Genomic DNA, 17,562 nt, shown 5'->3' with positions numbered 1-17,562 from the left:
ACACACACACACACACNTTTTGGCAGTTTAACTAAAGGTGTGCGGCTGCTGCCGTGAAGAAATATCTGCCTGAAATTACAATGGGGTTTAATGGAGGAATGTTGAACGTTTTTGTCACTTCATGCCCTCAAAAAGCATTTTGTTTAATTATTTTTTGCTTAATTATTTGTCATTTTTCAAGCTACGAGATGTTTTCCTACGTTTGTCATGATAAATTATGTCTCAGGAATGTAGGGTTTGGGAATTATGGCAGTTTTAAAAAAAGATATGAATCACGCACTCTAGCTAATGTTAAAATGTGAAGAAAACCTCAAAAACAAGGTCTGAACAATGTTTAATATCTCTAAAAGTAAGAATCAGATTTAAAGGTTTATACTACACGAATAATGTCAGAAAGATGTGTAACATTTTAAAGTTGGAATGAGGTTTCTGAGTGAAAGTATGAATGAACAGTTAGCAGTTGAATCGCATGATGATTTGTTGAAGTCTGAAGATTTTCTCCATTGACTTCAATGTTAAAAATGTGATGTATTATGGGATGTATCTCTGGAATTATGAAAGTTATGAATGAGAAAAGTAATAGCCATCGATTCCCGACCGAGTTGAACGTTTTGATGTTCGAACGGAGTTTCTGCGATGTTCAATGCGGGAGGAGAAGCGCAGCAAAATGAGTCGGCGGAATAATAATAAACTTTTCGTGCGTAGAATAACTGTTAACAGCATTCCCACTAAATAAATGACAAGAATTCGTATTAAATAAAATTAATATATTTCTTACAGACAGGCCTCGTGGTGTCCGTAGGCTTGCCCTCACTGTGAGAGATATAGCTAAAATACATCAAAATTTCGCTTCTGGCGTCTTTTTTGTCAACAAGCCGAGGCGCAGCGGCAGTTGCACTCCCACTTGCAGCTAAGCCATGCTTCTCGTTTTCTCACATGCTCTGGCAGCTAGCGCGTGCACGAGAGAGGAGAGGGACTTAGAGCGTGCTGGAGAGGGGAGGGACTGCAGGCACGGCTGCAGTGCAGGGAGTGGAAGCAGAGCGCTGAACACACAAGGCTCACAGCGCTTTCCCCCGTCATTCTTAAAGTACCGATACTAAGGAAACGGAGGAATCGTAACGTTTTTAACGGCAGGGTATCGCGGTATACCTTTCAAGTATTGGTACACCTTTCAAGTATTGGTACACCGTGCAACACTAGTCAGGAGTCAGTGTCTCTCCCCCAAACTCACACATATAAAATTCGATATGAACTGAAGAGCCGCATGAAACTAGGCAAAGAGCCGCATGCGGCTCGAGAGCCGCGGGTTGGCCACCCCTGGTTTAGAGTAACAATTTTGTGACGATGCTGATGTTTTATGAACAGTTGTTTAGCCCTTTAAAACACTTTCTTTGAATGTGCACACAATCCTAAAAATAGTTTTTACAAACACACAAGTTTTACAAGTTTACTCATTGAGGAAACTTGAAGTTCCAACAGTCAGTGGTTGCTTCCTCACAGAGAGGAGAGGAGACTCCCTCTGAAGGATTCTAAAGTTATGGCAGACCCTCAGTGTTCTAATCCTTCAAAAATGATGTACAATGTTTATCTGAGAAGTAAACAACTTCAAAATAAGCAGAGCAGCATTTTCATACTGCTACAGTATCATGATATGCTTATAAACGAGCTGTGTACAGTATAGCCCAGGTGACCATCAACAAGTCAAAACAAACATTTCCAAAGCCTTCAACTTACAGAAAAACAATATACAATCGCTTGTTAGACTACAAACAGACCAAACAAAGTTATCGCAAAGTGTCAAATTACACATTGCAAAAATGTAATAATAATAATTTAAAATAAAAGGCTAAATCATACACTTGGAGAATATGATATAAATAAAGATAGACAGCAATGGTGTTTTGCCAGGACAAAATACAAGACCAATAGACACAGGCATACATCATGTGCATGCATGTGCCTGTCTCATGCTAAATGATGCCCTTTTGTGTGGACATTCCTGTGTTTAAAGCTAATCCTCTTGTCTTGTCTTTCAGCCATGGAGAGCCTTGTGCATTACAGCAATCCCTCCCATGCCCTCTCAGTGTTAGGGGTCCTGAATGAGCAGCGTCTGCGGGGCCAGATGTGTGACGTAGTCCTGGTTGTGGCAGACCAGAGGTACCAGGCCCATAAGAGTGTTCTGGCTGCCACCAGTGAGTATTTCCAATCCCTGTTCACACGGATGGACGCAGTGTCGCTGAAAGTTGTAAACCTGGACTTCTGTGAGCCTGACGCCTTCGAGATAGTTCTGAATTACATTTACTCCTCCTCACTTTTTGTGGACAAAGGCAGCTTGGCAGCCATTCAAGAGCTAGGCTACAGTCTTGGAATCCCTTTCCTCACCAACATTGTGTCAACAAGGCCACATGCATCCTACTGTGTGTCTAGAAAAAGGCTTTCCTTCACAGAAGGGGATGAGAATGATGTCCAGACAAGGAGTGTCATTGTGCGTCGGGTCCGGAATGACACCATCAATCCCTCTCGCTCAAATAATGAGAGAAATACAGCCGAGAAATCATCTTCTGCAAATTCTACTCGAGAGTCAGCCCATCCTCCATCAGTACACAACCTGTATGAATCAGTCAGAACATCTGAATCCATCAGCGGGAAATCATGTGAACAGAGTGAAGCTGCTGAAAGGAAGTCAACGTACCCATACACCTCCATTTTAAAAGGGAATCCATCACACGTTACATCTGTTCGTCCCCAGCTGACATCATCAGTGTCCTTCAGTGATGCTGAGCACATCAGGCTGCAGTCGGTCACTGACCCGGACACTAAAGAGGAGAATGAGGAGCTGGAGCCCCACTATCACACCAAAGTGCCCTTTCAGGGTCAGGCTTCTGAGCCAAGCCAGACCATAGACAGGAGTGGGCCTCTGATAAAAAGCCTACTCCGTAGATCATTATCCATGGACAGCCCTGTTCCAGTCTTCTCACCAACACTGGAGCTCAAGGAGCTGCAGAATCGTGAACAATCAGTTGTTAAAATGGCGTCAAAAGCATCTGGGCTAGAGACATCTGCTTACAATGGCAATTCAAAACGAACATCTCCCCTGGTTCTCAGGTCAAAGTTCCCCAGCAGGTATTTAGAAAAATCTCAGGTAGAACGAGAGGTCAGTGTGAAAGCTGAGCCCAGCAGCCCCCTCCCTGACCTCATGGACATTGTCCGAATCACAGTTGGAGATGCTTTGCAAGGTAATCTCAAAGACTTGCAAACAAATTACGATCAAGGCTCCCGGCCAGACTTCAATCCTTTTGGGAAAAGAAAGGACAGGCCAGATAACAGAAGGTACCCATTTAAGAAGGACAAAATATTTAAAGAACAAACCCTTTCACTGGATGAGAACATGTCAGAAACAGTACCTCAGAGTGCCAGCGGTGACTCTAATGAAAACCTTGGAGAGCCGCCTGAGAACAAGATTTTTAAATGCTGGAATTGTTTAAAGGTTTTCAGGTCGAGTGCTGGACTACATCGTCATGTTAATATGTATCACAACCCCGAAAAGCCGTATGCTTGCGAAATCTGCCACAAACGCTTCCATACAAACTTCAAAGTGTGGACTCACTGCCAAACTCAGCATGGCATAGTTCAAAACCCGGCCTCGTCCTCCAGCTCCTCTGTACTAGATGAGAAATTTCAGAAGAAGTTAATAGATATTGTGCGAGAAAGGGAAATAAAGAAAGCCTTGCTTTGGAAATTAAAGAGGAATAAGCAGGGTTTGCAATCTTCTGCACTCACCAAAAAGAGATCAAGACCCAACTTCATATGTCCTTACTGTGGGAAAGTATTCATGTTCCAGTCTCAGTACAGACAGCATTTAAGGACACATCCTGCTGAAAAAGCTGACCAGGAAACGGCAAACGAGAGCCTCCTCTACCAGGAACAGGAAGAGAACATCGAGCAGCAGGACACAGATGCTGGTGGTTACTCCTGTAGACTCTGTAATATGAAGCTGTCTTCTCTCTTTGAGCAGGGCGACCATGAGAGGGGCTGCCGACATGCGACTGTATGCCCCTACTGCGGCCTCCGATTCTCAAGTCCAACGGTCAAGAAGGACCACGAGGCACATTGTAAGTACAAGAAACTGACTTGCCTGGAATGCATGCGGACTTTCAAGTCCTCCTTCAGCATATGGCGCCACCAGGTGGAGGTTCACAACCACAACATGATGACAGTCCAAGAGCAGCTTCAGCTGAAGCAGCAAGGGAACAATGAAGGGGCATCTGAAATGCTCAGAGAGGAGCACTACAGTGACGAGCCTCTAGCACCCGGGAGCTCCAGAGAGATCATCACGTACAGCGACTCCTCAGGTCCACCCATGTACGATTCAGATTCCTCCTCCTATGTGCCTGAGGACCTGAGCATGGGCCATCATGGCAAGCTGGTGGTGAAAGAAGAGCCCTTAGAGGAGGCTGTGAGTGAGATGGAAAACTCAGAATCTGCCAAAGGTGGGCTGGAGGAACCCGGTGTGTGGCCATGCGAGAAATGCGGAAGTCTGTTTAGCTCTCGCAAAGACCTAGAACGCCACCAGGAGCTGCTATGCCACATCAAACCGTTCATCTGTCACATCTGCAACAAAGCCTTCAGGACCAACTTCCGCCTTTGGAGCCACTTCCAGTCCCACATGTCGACTTCTAACGAACCCGAGGCCAAAGAGATGGACAGAGACCCTTCACCTCTGTCTCCATCACCTCCCACCACCCCTCAGAACTCTGACCACCCCTCCCCACAGGCCTCCGTGCTCACATCCAGCCAGACGGCGCCAGTGGCTGCCGTAATGGCCGAGGAGTCCAGCAGCCCGGAGCCCTGTAGCTCGTCAGTAAACAAGACGAAGAGGCCTGAACTCGAGCGGCAAGCCAGCAGCCACAGCCCCGCTCTGTCCAGGTCCAACAGCATGGAGAATCCTAGTGGCCCTCAGGAATCAGACACACTCTTTTACCATGCTCCATCCCTCTCCGCCCTGACGTTTAAAAGGCAGTACATGTGTAAACTCTGTCACAGGACCTTCAAGACAGCCTTCAGTCTCTGGAGCCACGAGCAGAGTCATAGCCACGTATAAGCCTCACACAGGTTACAGTAGTGCATTTCTCTAGAGGCACAATACTTAGAATATTAACACACCTCAGCCTACAAAAAGAAGACTTCGAATGTATAGCGTATTTGCTTGCCTCCTATATCATATATATAACAGTGGCCATGTTCATTAGAGGTGTAAACGTGAATGTGCAATCAAGTGCTAGATTCTTCTTGGAGATGAGATTATTAACTTGTTTATTTTCCTTTTCAAAATAAGCATTTATCTATTTGAAACTTGTTTTAGTTCTCTATTTGTATTTATCTATCTAGGTGTTTTGAGAAAACAAGGTACAGCGTTGCACCCACACAATCCTTGTACCACTTTTGACTCAAAGGTACAGTGACAACTAAATACATTGTTTTCTCAGAGTGTGGAAAAAGTGCTTTAAAGTTTTGGAGGCTGCAGTGATTTAAATAGTAATGCTTATTGCTTTGTATCAGATATATCTCTTGATGTGAGTGATACCCTTAAGATAATATTGGTGGCCTCAATAATGTTTTTAATATGCACTTTGTCAAACAGTTGTAAAAGGGGGATGTAGTCCAAAATGTTTGCTTGGGTCGTTTCACTGACAGGTTCAAGGTTACAAACGTATACATGATAAATAGGCCCACTAACTCTCTTTTGTTTTGTTTTCATACTTAGCATTCCTTTACATTAGTTCTCTCATATTTCAGATGCCTTTGGGTCATGTTGTGTTATAGGCAGATTGAATAGGAACTTTGGTATAACAACAAGTTCTATTGCAAACTATATATCAAACACATGCACCTCTGATAGCTGCTGTCAGTACGCAGATAAAGTTTCATGCAGTACTCATTTATCTTCCTAGCCTGATGAATTATATTTGTGTATACAAATAAATGAGAGTGCAATCGTCCGCCACAAAGATTTTAGAAAGTGTTTTTTAGGTAAATGACTGTAAAGCACTTTAAATGTGTCTGATAAACCTTAAAAACTAGAACTCAATCTGAAATATTTATAGCAGGCACACTTTTCAAATAACGGCACACTGCACTATAGTAATGCAAATAATGTTGAACTCAAATAATTAGGTAAACTATTTCAATGTGTTATTTATTAGAAATTGTCACAATTGGTGAATCAAGGAGTTCACCACCACCCTGCACCAACAGGGTGATCTTTAAGAAGCTTTACAATGCTTTGATGGCCTTATGCAACTTGAACAATATGTGTTCCATATTATTTGATATGAAAGCACAATAGTTTCAAATGATGACTTTTCAAAATGAGGGAAGCATGAGAAAGCAAATGTATTATTCTATGAATGGTGAAAAAGTGTTCCTGCTTCATATAGATTATTATTAAAGGTAGTGTTGATTGTATTCTTGTACAAGTATATAGTTCTGCTTTGGCTTGATGGATTAGACCTTTGTCATAAATTATTCTGATTGCTACATTTTGGGAGATGTGGCATTCAAAGAGTGCTCGACACACTGGGAATGAGTTTCCCTCTGAATGAGCAACACCAGCTGCATTGTGATGTTACGTTCTTTTGAAGAAGTTCTGTATTGATAATAGTGCTCTTGTTTTCTTGTGATAAAACTTTCTGAAAGTTTCACAGAAATGATTAGAATTGTGTACATGGAAGTGTTTATATTCTCGATTTTGTACCAATTTTGTTAGTAAACAAAAGTGTAATCTTTTTAGTATTCCTGTGCTCTCACTGCAATAATGAATATTTGTATCAGCATTGGTTGCATTATTGTTGCTTTTGAAAACTTGCAGCTGTTTTGTGTTTAGGTTTTTCTACAGTTTTTGTGCTTTAAATCTGTAATAAAGAGTAACAATGGAGTATATATACAACCATTTGTGGTATTTAAATAATTTTGTCAACTACACTGACTCATTCACAACTTATTTAAAGCCCTATCACACATTCACAGGGCTTTTTCTATCCATCAATGAGCTTCTTTCATGCCACTTAACTTTGTCCACATTGGAGCTTGATGTACCTTTTACCCTGACACACCATTCACTTTCTGAATTGACTGCATTGTCTTAGTACTTCAAAGCAGATACAGGGCCCCATGTGCAGTATTGATATGATCATAAATGTAAAGGGCCTTGGATATAGTGATACACAAAAATACATTATTTGTAATATATTCCTACATTTATACAAAAATTACCTTCTATAATTAGGCGATTCGTTTTTCTTTTATTAAATATATGTATGATTATTGCATCATTTTATATATTTAACATATATTCATATTGAAGTCAGTTCTCAGTTTCTTCAATGTGACTTTGAGGGGAAAACCCCTTGTTGTATCCATTTGTGTCATTTTAAAAACTGACGCACGGTATCCTGTTGGCAGGAGAGCCTGAGCTCTGGGATGTTTTTAAAGCTGAGGGCCACAGTGACCATTTGTGGGAGTGAACCTAGAAGGTGATTGCTTTTATTTGGAAAAATGGCAAACTGGAAATCCTGTCCTATCCATGTGTCAGGTCACACTCAATGAAACTGTGTGCAAACAGGAAGTTTTCACATGGATGAGGAAATCTGCTCGAAAAGTCTGCCATACATTCTGCAGAAAGCAAAAAAAGTCAGATTTGATTTTATAATCTAATTTTGTGACTTTCTCTTTTGCCAGCAGGTGTTTTCATCTCACAGGTTGGGATAGGATCACATCCTTATTTAGTTTGTTATGATTGTTGACCATAATAACCATCAGCTACAATGAACATTTATTTTTGAAAGATTAACATTAATTTACAGATTGGCATCAACAACACAACTCGAAGAAAATAAGAATTCAATTGATAGACTAATCTGCTACTGTGTTAAAGTTGCTTTTATAGATGTTGTCAGGTACTTTGGAAAGCTTGCAAAAATCCAAATATTTTTTCAATCGACGATACATAATCAAAATGCCTAAAAGGTATAAGCTATACTGAAGCCACAGCAGAGACATCAGAAGGTATAAGTTTAGCAGGTTACACTAACACTACTTTATTGTAGCAGCAGTAGAGCTTTTAAATCGTGTTTTTGGTCATACAAAGAGTTGCAGGCATAACTGTATATACAGTTCTGGATAGAATCATCCAGATGTTTCTTCCCTGTGTCTTGGAGCCTCCTTACAGTGACAGGGTGTCTTTGAGAAGCCTTCTCACTGTAGTGCTGACTGAGGTGCCCAGACAGTCTGTGATCTGGTAGGTGATTTTATAAAGATACGGCTGGACATCTTTGAGACTGGTGTCGAAAACATTGTCCACTTCAGACTGGGTGGGCATCTTTGGCAGGTATTCATGTCGGTTTATGACCTCGACAACATTGATCACCTTCTCGCCAAGCTTCTCTCCCACTTTCTCCCTGCAGATCTGCCTCTCCTGCTCATTGGCCAGGTTGACAACGTTGACCTTGATGCTCCACACTTCCCAGGGAATACATTCGTCAGAAAAAGGCCAGCGAGACTTCTTCTTCTGGTAAAACTCCAGGGAGATTTGCCCCATGCCATCGCTGCCAGTGTTGCTCAAAGCGTCCTGTAACAAAAAGCATGTGATACAATCGTCAAAATAACAGGCCTGCCCAAGCATTACAGCCAACAATCAGACATTTGAACCACCAATTACCTTAAACTCAGACACAGCTTTACTGATCACTCTGTCCAGCTCTTCGGAGGACACTCGGACGAAGGTGAAGTCGATGAAGTCGCAGTCGATGTCAAGTGTGCCAACGGTACCTATGGAGTAGGTGCCCTCCTTTTTGTAGTGAAACTTCCCGGAGCTGCGATGCAGTAAAATGGTGTGCAACAAAGCCAGCATAGCTTCTTCCACCTGCCTCGCCTCCACTGTTACTTCAAGAACCTCTGAGCGGCAATTCATAGCTAATTAATAAGTATTTCCATTTACTGACGACGACAGATGATGGCTCCTGTGTCCGAGCTTGATTATGCTCGGTGAATGACGAAGATACACTTTGTTTACCTCTACAGATGGGCGGCGCCTATCCCTCACGCTGAATTACACTGCATTAAAACACAACATATTAGTTTTCATAACGGCTAAGCTAACTATAAATGCCACGTGTGCGAACGGACGACTGGGACATTGTAATAAAAGCTAACTAGCTAGCTAGTTGTTTGCTAACAAATGGGACAGCAAGATGTGGTAATGATGACAGTAGGACACTCTACGGCAAGTCACGAGGTTCAGAATACTGAAGTAGTAACTGAATAGTTTTTTTCTTTCTTAACCGCCTCTTTTAAGTGAAATTTAGTTTTGGGTTATACAGCTCAAATAGGCGTTTCTAGTTGGAATAAACATTACCACGAGGTGTCTGCAGTTGGAAAATAGGCTTATTTTCGCACAACGACCGGACAACAACAAACTCTCGCAAACAGTCGCATTGCATTCTGGGACTTACAGTTTGTGCCACATATCCGTTTAGAAACGTCAACTTTGTACAGTCACACCGAGCCACAAAGCGAGTCCAGCGGCAACAACTGCACTGCCCCGCTTTCAGGATGTTTACCCGGGACTCTGGTTCTATATCTGGATATCGTGCGGCAGAGTTTAACTTGAGACTTCGGAAATAGTTCCTGTTTAAAAACTTTGGCGGCTCCATAGCTAATGAAGAATAGCTAGTTAAGCGAAGCGTAGCGAAGATTAGCTAACTAAGCTAACAACCACATTGAATGGGAGAAGGAGAGTGTGCTGTTCTCTACGTTTATTTTGAACCGAAACTGTGGTCTAGGTATAGGACAATGATACAATTATTTTAAACACCGTGCACAGACTTGGAACATATATACGGCTTTTTAAAGCTATTATGGGGCACTGCAACATGAATCACAATATGCATAGTTCGTTGTGGGGGCTGAGATCCGTGGTGATATCAGCTGTGGGAGATTTCTTTCACTGATTCCCCGACCGAATGGTCTATGAGGTTGCCAGGATATTTCTCAGAGGAGGTGTGTTAAGCTGCCATCATCGCTTTCATTTGCAAAGAATGTCCGACTCCGAAAGTTCCGGTTCATTTTTCGGTTTGGAGGACCCGCAGTGGTTATGCATGGTCACACTTTTCTTCGCATCCCTCGTTACTTTGGTACTGTATTTCGTACAGTATGTCCAGCGTCGGGGTGTAGGGAAAAGGCAGACAGCAGCAGGGGACAATGCGGCGAAGGAGGAAGCCGGGGCTCTGCTGGGATGGGCGCTGTCACAGAGGAGCTGGAAGAGTCAGTGGAGAGGAGCTTGGTGCAGGGCATTGAATGACCAATCGAAGAAGAGTGGGGTAAGTCTCATGATCAGCCAGCCACCACTCTCTCTGTGGCAGGCTGGTGACTCTAATAAAGAAGGTGCAGTTTGCATAGGATGTGACTGTGATCTCATGTATCCTCTCACATGGATAGTTGAGGACCCAGCAATAGAATCTCCCCCGTCCTTTGATTAAAGATTCAGAGGTTTACATATACACATCGGCTAGACTGTGGACGATATTTGATATCTGTTTCAAAGTGGACGTCATCAATCTCCCATTATTCTGGCTTCTTTTTAATTACATCATTGTAACATTTGCACCTTCATGCACCACCCTGCTTTTTTCCTGTTCCTAGGTATTATCACGCGGGAACATATGCATTGCCAATGTGATGCATCACAGCCCAGATCATTGCTCATTTGATTGCAACAACTTTATTTTCTTCCCTTGTGCTGTTGTTTGAATGTTTCTGTCCTCTTCCTCATCAGGATCCTGTTCGGTTAACATTCGAAGATGATGACCTTGAGGCGTCAGAACTAATGGTCAGCCAAGTATCCAGCTTTCAAAAGGCTGCAGGAAAAAAGGTAAACTGACCCTTTGTTTTAGTAATACAGAAGGGCTTTTTCTGGGAGATACTGTAAATGCATTCATTATTATATTGTTGAGTGTTGCGTCCCCTTCCTCCAAACCACAAACACATTGGATTCTGTTTATATGGCAACTTCAGCATTCATCTGGGTTAAAGAAGCAGACACTCACGTATTTTTTATTTCCTTGTTTGTATACTTAAATACAAAACGAATTCTTCAAGTCAATCTCCCCTTATCACATTGAGTGGAAAAGCTCCACCAGAGCTGCATTTAAACATAGACAAGCACCAACTCCTGACTTTGGTTACTTGTTGTACAAACGCTTCCCTCATTAACTTGCTAATTAATCGGCATGGCCTTTTTTCATGTGTCCACATGCTTACTCAAAAATCCAGCAACACTATAAATGAATACCCCTCCTTAAAAAAGATTTGAAGAACTTGTATGATGTTTCAGTCATTCAGATAATGTTCCAACCTGCTGCAGACTGTGCAAAACAAGCTGCCAGCGGAGGGCTTTTATTTTCTGACGGTTCAGATAGGGACTGGCTGTGTTGCCGGCCTGATTGGCTTTGCAGGAATCCCAATGCAAACTCAGCCATTTCTTTCTTTGTGACCATCATGTTATGGAGCAAAATACCAGTTGCTCTGTTGGTGTGTGTGTGTGTGTGTGTGTGTGTGTGTGTGTGTGTGTGTGTGTGTGTGTGTGTGTGTGTGTGTGTGTGTGTNCATACTTTTAGAGATATTAAACATTGTTCAGACCTTGGTAAAGAGGCCTTAAATCTGTCCTCCACTCTAGCTGTGACATCACGCACTCTAAAATCTGAAGAAGGCCTCTTTACCAAGGTCTGAACAATGTTTAATATCTCTAAAAGTATGAATCAGATTTAAAAGTGGTGTAACACGAATAATGTCAGAAAGATTTGTAACATTTTAAAGTTGGAATGAGGTTTCTGAATGAAAGTATGAAGGAGCAGTTAGCAGTTGAAGTTGCATGAAGATTGTTCAAATCTGAAGAGTTTCTCCATTGACTTCCATATTAAAAATGTGATGAATTATCGGATGTATCTCTGGAATTATGAAAGTTATGAATGAGAAAAGTAATAGCCCTCCATTCCCGACCGAGCTGAACGGTTTGATGTTTGAACGGAGTTTCTGCAATGTTCAATCTGGGAGAAGAAGAGGTGCAAAATAACCCGGCGGATTAATAAAGAATTTCGTGCGTAGCATAACAGATAGTTGGAAAAAAATAGGTAGGTGTCCATCACTTATAATCTGGCAAATTAAAGTGTTTCATTATCCAGTAATAAGACATCAATTGCCTCTTTGCATTGTGTGCAACGCCTCTAGCAGGAGCATCTGGTGCTAATTATCTAAAGATACGACACTTCTTTAGAAGTTTATTTTGAAAGTGCTGACCGGAAGTCGTGCTACTTATGTTGACACTTACTAAAAATAGGCTGTGGGCAGAAGGTTCATTCATTCATCAAAACTAGCACACGTTCGACTGTCTATTCAGCACAATTTAAACGTCAAAAGAACAGCTAATTTAACTTCTGTCAGTATTCTATGAGGAAGTCTTGGAGTGAGGCTTTCATAATTATATCATACATGAGACGTGGCTCTATTTCTCATGACACATAACTTCTTCATCCGAAATCCCACTTTCAGTTCAGAAAACAGTCACGAGTTTCTCATTGTGTGTGGGTGAATGACCATAAAACGGTTCCGCCGCCGCTCTATCTCATCAAGTGGGGGGGGGTGGGTGGAGTTGAACACGTTTCAATGGACTCCTCCGCGGTAATCCCGGAATGAAAATACAGTCGGTGCAGACAGAAAAGCTGTTGAGTTTAGGGGGAGTGTATTCAAGCCCCGGTGGAAGTGGTGTTTTTTTTTATTGTTAACGCTTCAACCCTGCGTGACATGGCGTAGTTGTTGGCTGCAGAATGTGTGTTCAGGTCTTACAGCAGCACAAGCCCCCTTTCGAGTTACGTCAGGGAGGAAAAGGAAAATGCTTATCCTTAACAGCACTCTACCAACTATGCTATAACATGCCTACTAATTCTGTTTAAAGGTAAGTTATGTAGTCTATCTACACTTACCCTGCCCGTCGTCAATTAGGTCTTTCCTCCGCACAGCCGGGACTTTATTCAGTGTTGTTGTGTAGATTTCTGCGCGCTGGTCGTGATTCCATCCATCTTGAATTTGACGTCATCCCACACCAGGGATGAGGTCATCGCAATGAACGCTCGTCACGTGCACTGCGCTCTGATTGGGTGGTAAAATGACCAGGAGGCGGGACCAACTGAAGATTTATCACTGAAGCTAATTTAAAGAGATAGGTGGTATTTTTCACATTAGCTGTCATCGTCTGTGTTCCTTTCTATCTTTTGTTTTATCATGAGCAAAGGTTTGCAAACTTAAGCTACACTGCAAATTGTAATTGACACTGTTGTACTAGAGCACTGCATTGCAATTATTGATTATAAGTATTGTTGAAACTAAGTATTGGAAGTTTGAAGTCACATGTCTTACAGTAAACTGTGCAAGGGAGGAGCAAGTGGGGACTTAAACAAAAAAAGTAATGTACAGTTAAAGCACATATTTTTATGCATTGTCAAATAACCAAAGTCCATCTTTAGATTTTTAGCAAATCTAAATATACATTGCAAGTCTTTTTTATTAGTCATACGTACATACTGTAGCTACAGTGTAGTTATGACGATGAAAATCTTAGTTCACAGTCATCTTTTTGGGTTACCTATTTTTCTGTATCCAACAACGTGCAGATATAATATGTGCAACTGCACTTTCTCTAATCCCCAATGAAACCAATTAGGCATGTGATTAAATGGAAGTCATCTTAGCGTAGCAGTAAGTGTGTGTCATTACTGGCATCCAGGAGGGACCTGTTGCTATGTTTATGTCCAACAGGTTGGTTCCTGAAAAGCATTGACATCTACACCCAACCAGGTGGGACATTGCTGAAGAAAAGCAGGAAATCGACATTAAACCATGTTCTAATGAGCTGAAGATTATTTTGTGGTGTAACTGTATTTAATTTGTGGACACATTAGTTGACTCAGCTTGTAGCCCTGAACCTCCCTACATGCTCCATCGCATCAACATGTACCCATTCATTATCACCTAATGGCTGAAGGAGGTTTAATCAAGCACATTTTCACACCTCATTACTATAAAAGGATCAGCATCAATTAAGGACTTCATTTGCAAAATTATACATGAAAATATAAAAAATAATACTGAGGACTGTAGTATTTCATCAGATGCAAATGTATATTCATATCAAATGAAAGTCATGACAGAATCCTAACATAGTCTTTTTTAAGAACATTTGACAGCCAAAGCATGCTGCTGCTCCATCATATAATGAGAGAGAACACATGAGAGGAAACGGAAAGAAGTTGTCACACCTCCTCTCCTGACATTAATGGCTGGTACTGGCCGTTAGCAGCAGTAGAGAGCACTGCCATGGCTACCTGTGTAAACCAAGTCATTAGGGACTTTATCTCCTCCCATCACATGTCTCTGTCCCTGCCATCATAAACATGTTTACTGACACCCCCATCAAAAAACAACTTATTTATGCTACAAAACTAAAACTGAAGCCTGAGTTTCCTTTGTGAAAATCGTGTAAACCAAAGGCTTTTCATTTTGTAATACACTGGCTCATTCACGGCATATGATGTAGCAATGAAAGGTGTCAAATTATCTAACCATTTAGATTTTCTTGCAAAGCTTAATGTAATTTTACTGCACTGACTAATGATACTCCAGATATTCTCATACATATAATACTAACCTGCTGGCTGTCATGATTCTGTAGTCCATTAGGGACTGATGGTGCACCGAGGGGAGGAGAAACACAGCTACAGAGGATTGAGTGTTTGAGAACGCCCTGAACAGTGAGTTAGCATCATCTCAAAGAAAAACATGCACGTACAATGTGGTCTTTAAATACATGGTCGAGATTTTGATCTGTGAAAAATGAGTTGGATGCTCTCCATCTTCGTGGCGACGGCCCTGCTGGCTCTCGGTAGGGGACAAAACACTGAGCATGAAGGTAGGCCTCTATACGCAGATTAACATGCATTGGTTGTACAGAACATATCTATGGGAAATTAATGCTAATTGTTTTTGCCTGCTTTCATTTGTTTTTAAGATATTTAATGTCACAGATTTAGGCTTGTGCTATACTTAATAAGAGCAACGCTAAATCCTTGCAATTAAAAACGCAAAATCTGACGTTATTATGCAGACTTACAAGGAAACTCAGCAGTAAGATTTACATGTTTTTTTTATTCTAGGAAATAGCCTGTCTGCATCTGGCTATCGTCTTTGTACTTATAATGAGACAAGGAATGTAAGTTTACTGGTGATGCACGCGGTCCCCTATACTGTGACGAAGCCTTGTGGGGGTTGGCTCCACTGGAAGACATGTACAGTCACACTTTACAGGATGACCCATGAGACTGAGACCAGGACAGTGAAGCAGCAGGTGACCCGATGCTGCCCCGGCCACGTACAAGTGGGTCGATACTGTGCCCTGCGTGAGTACTGTCATCAGATTACAGAAGAGCAAAAAACGTTGTTAAATTCCAAGTATCTTCGTTTAATAAAATGTGATAATATAGCATCACACTCTCTAGATAGACAAGTAATGAGACCTTTCAGTGCGTGGTGCTGTGTGCAAGACGCCAGATGGAGGCACAGAAATTGCAGTGCTCCAAATATCGGGCTGCTAATATATGGCCTGTAACATGTTATTTTCTCTGAATGAAGCTGTAAACAGGAGTGATGAGTTCACTGCCAAGCCAGGATCCTGTCCAACTGCAGATGGAGTGTATAACAGATCTGAGGGCTGTGAGTGGGACATTGACTGCCCGGGCTGGCAAAAATGCTGTCAGAGTTCCAGTCATTATGTCTGCAGTGATCCTGCAGGTTAGTTGATCTTTTTCATTATTCGCTTTTCAAGAATGCTTTAGGGGTTGTTTTTTTGTTCACAGATTTGAGTTTGAGTTTGAATGAGAAATTAGAAAAAAATTGTTGCACTTTATAAAACAAGTATTTTAGGTATATGTCCTAATTATCTGGGGATAACCCCCTGACCCCCCTATACCAAAGAAATAGCCCTGTGGCGTGTATGATTAATAATTGAAAAGGAACTTCTCTGTGACCCAACATTTTTTTTTCCCCCCAAACTTCTATCTTAAAACCAGGGCAGAATGCAAACATTACTTCATAGGGACGTTACAAACAAAGGGTTTTGTTCATTTTCTTTTTGCTGGAGAAAAGGAAGTCTGATATTATTTACAGAGCAGACTATTTTTTAAATGTCTTATCCAGCTTTTGACTACACTTGGATCCTTTAGGCACTGACATATGAACAAACTGTTGTGCACTGTTCTTTGTTTGGCCTACAGGGTGTCAGTCAATTGAGGTTTATTACAAAGTTGTGGAAGTCTTGTTTTAAAAAAAAAGTGATATATACAAGATTCCTACAGTAATTAATACTTTTCCTACATTCCACTATTGTATATCCTAATTGAGAACATATGTTTTCTTAATGATTTGAGTGAACTGATCTTTTGAACTCAACTTTCAGACTCAACATATTATTCTGATAATGGAGGCTATCGGTTTAATGCAACAGTGACGGTGAAGACAGATTACCAGCCTCTGATGTCCACTGACAGAGGACTTCTGGATCACACACGATTGCTCCAGGCGATGGTAATACTGCTTTAACTGCAGCTGTTGGTTCTGCTGCTGCTTATCTGCTGCCAAGAACGCCAGCCAGATACTAATACTTGTTCTACCAATTATGATTATTAGAACACGACAAAGACTCAAATAGATATAAAGGCGTGTACACTGAAAAACTGAAACGTTGACTTTAATTAAATATATTATGTCAACTGATTTGAAGTTGAAAGCAATAATATTACGTTTAAATGAAAAATATAAGGTTCAACTTAATATTATTGCTTTCAACAAACCTAATAGAGTTGTGTGAAATCTTTTGAAATAATACATTTAATTAAAGTCAACGTTTCAGTTCTTTCAGTGTGCCCCTTAGTTTTTAGTCATTTTTCTTTACAAAATAATGAATGTTAGCCAAATTATATTTTGTATCTCTACCACTAACAGGTGATTGGAGCACTGCAGTCTGACGTTACAGTTTATTACCTCAGCTCACAGCCTGTGCATCCCTTCAGAACGGCCACCTCCATACTGATTGCCTGCAACTTGACTCTTTCACTGCACACTGTCACGTCGGAGCTGCATCTTCTCCTCAAACACATACAGGAAGTGTCATCTGTAACTGTGGAAGGTGAGGGCGCAGCAGCAACAAATCTCAGTGAAGATACTCCAGGCTTTTTTTCCTTTGCTTCAGAGAAATGACATTCTTGTTGAGTTGTGAAAGTGATTCATGTTACAGAGAACACGGTGTTCAGGAAAGAATGACTCAGTCGCACCACAGTTTCCTTCTCCCACCACTTCCATTTGAGTGACAGTCATCTTTCCTGCAACAGCGGAAAATAACACTAGAGCGAGTGCACACACACACACACACACACACACACACACACACACACACACACACAA

The 17,562-nt window shown here is 41.5% G+C and overlaps 3 protein-coding genes across 3 annotated transcripts in view; 2 read left to right on the top strand and 1 right to left on the bottom strand.

Annotated features, from left to right (window-relative positions):
• Positions 1–1,945: 1,945 nt before the first annotated feature.
• On the top strand, positions 1,946–7,954 carry zbtb21 (zinc finger and BTB domain containing 21). Its single transcript, XM_010793665.1, has one exon. It carries the CDS (start codon positions 2,039–2,041, stop codon positions 5,099–5,101), a length of 3,063 nt encoding a protein of 1,020 aa, XP_010791967.1. The 5' UTR covers positions 1,946–2,038; the 3' UTR covers positions 5,102–7,954.
• Positions 7,815–9,483, bottom strand: atg101 (autophagy related 101). Its single transcript, XM_010793677.1, has 2 exons — positions 8,717–9,483; positions 7,815–8,626 (listed from the first exon to the last, which is right to left on the bottom strand). Exons 1-2 carry the CDS (start codon positions 8,966–8,968, stop codon positions 8,222–8,224), a joined length of 657 nt encoding a protein of 218 aa, XP_010791979.1. The 5' UTR covers positions 8,969–9,483; the 3' UTR covers positions 7,815–8,221.
• Positions 9,484–14,481: 4,998 nt separating this feature from the next.
• The window catches only part of umodl1 (uromodulin-like 1), a 21,911-nt gene continuing 18,830 nt past the window's right edge, over positions 14,482–17,562 (top strand). Inside the window, exons 1-5 of the mRNA XM_010793654.1 lie at positions 14,482–15,016; positions 15,261–15,503; positions 15,736–15,894; positions 16,559–16,686; positions 17,104–17,287. Of these exons, the coding sequence (XP_010791956.1) occupies positions 14,941–15,016; positions 15,261–15,503; positions 15,736–15,894; positions 16,559–16,686; positions 17,104–17,287 (790 nt within the window). The 5' untranslated portion in view covers positions 14,482–14,940. The remainder of the gene's footprint in view (positions 15,017–15,260; positions 15,504–15,735; positions 15,895–16,558; positions 16,687–17,103; positions 17,288–17,562) is intronic.

This window comes from Notothenia coriiceps, unplaced genomic scaffold, assembly GCF_000735185.1.
Source record: "Notothenia coriiceps isolate Sejong01 unplaced genomic scaffold, NC01 NC01_scaffold00001944, whole genome shotgun sequence".
Lineage (NCBI taxonomy): Eukaryota > Metazoa > Chordata > Actinopteri > Perciformes > Nototheniidae > Notothenia > Notothenia coriiceps.
This window is presented reverse-complemented; position numbering and strand designations above follow the sequence as displayed.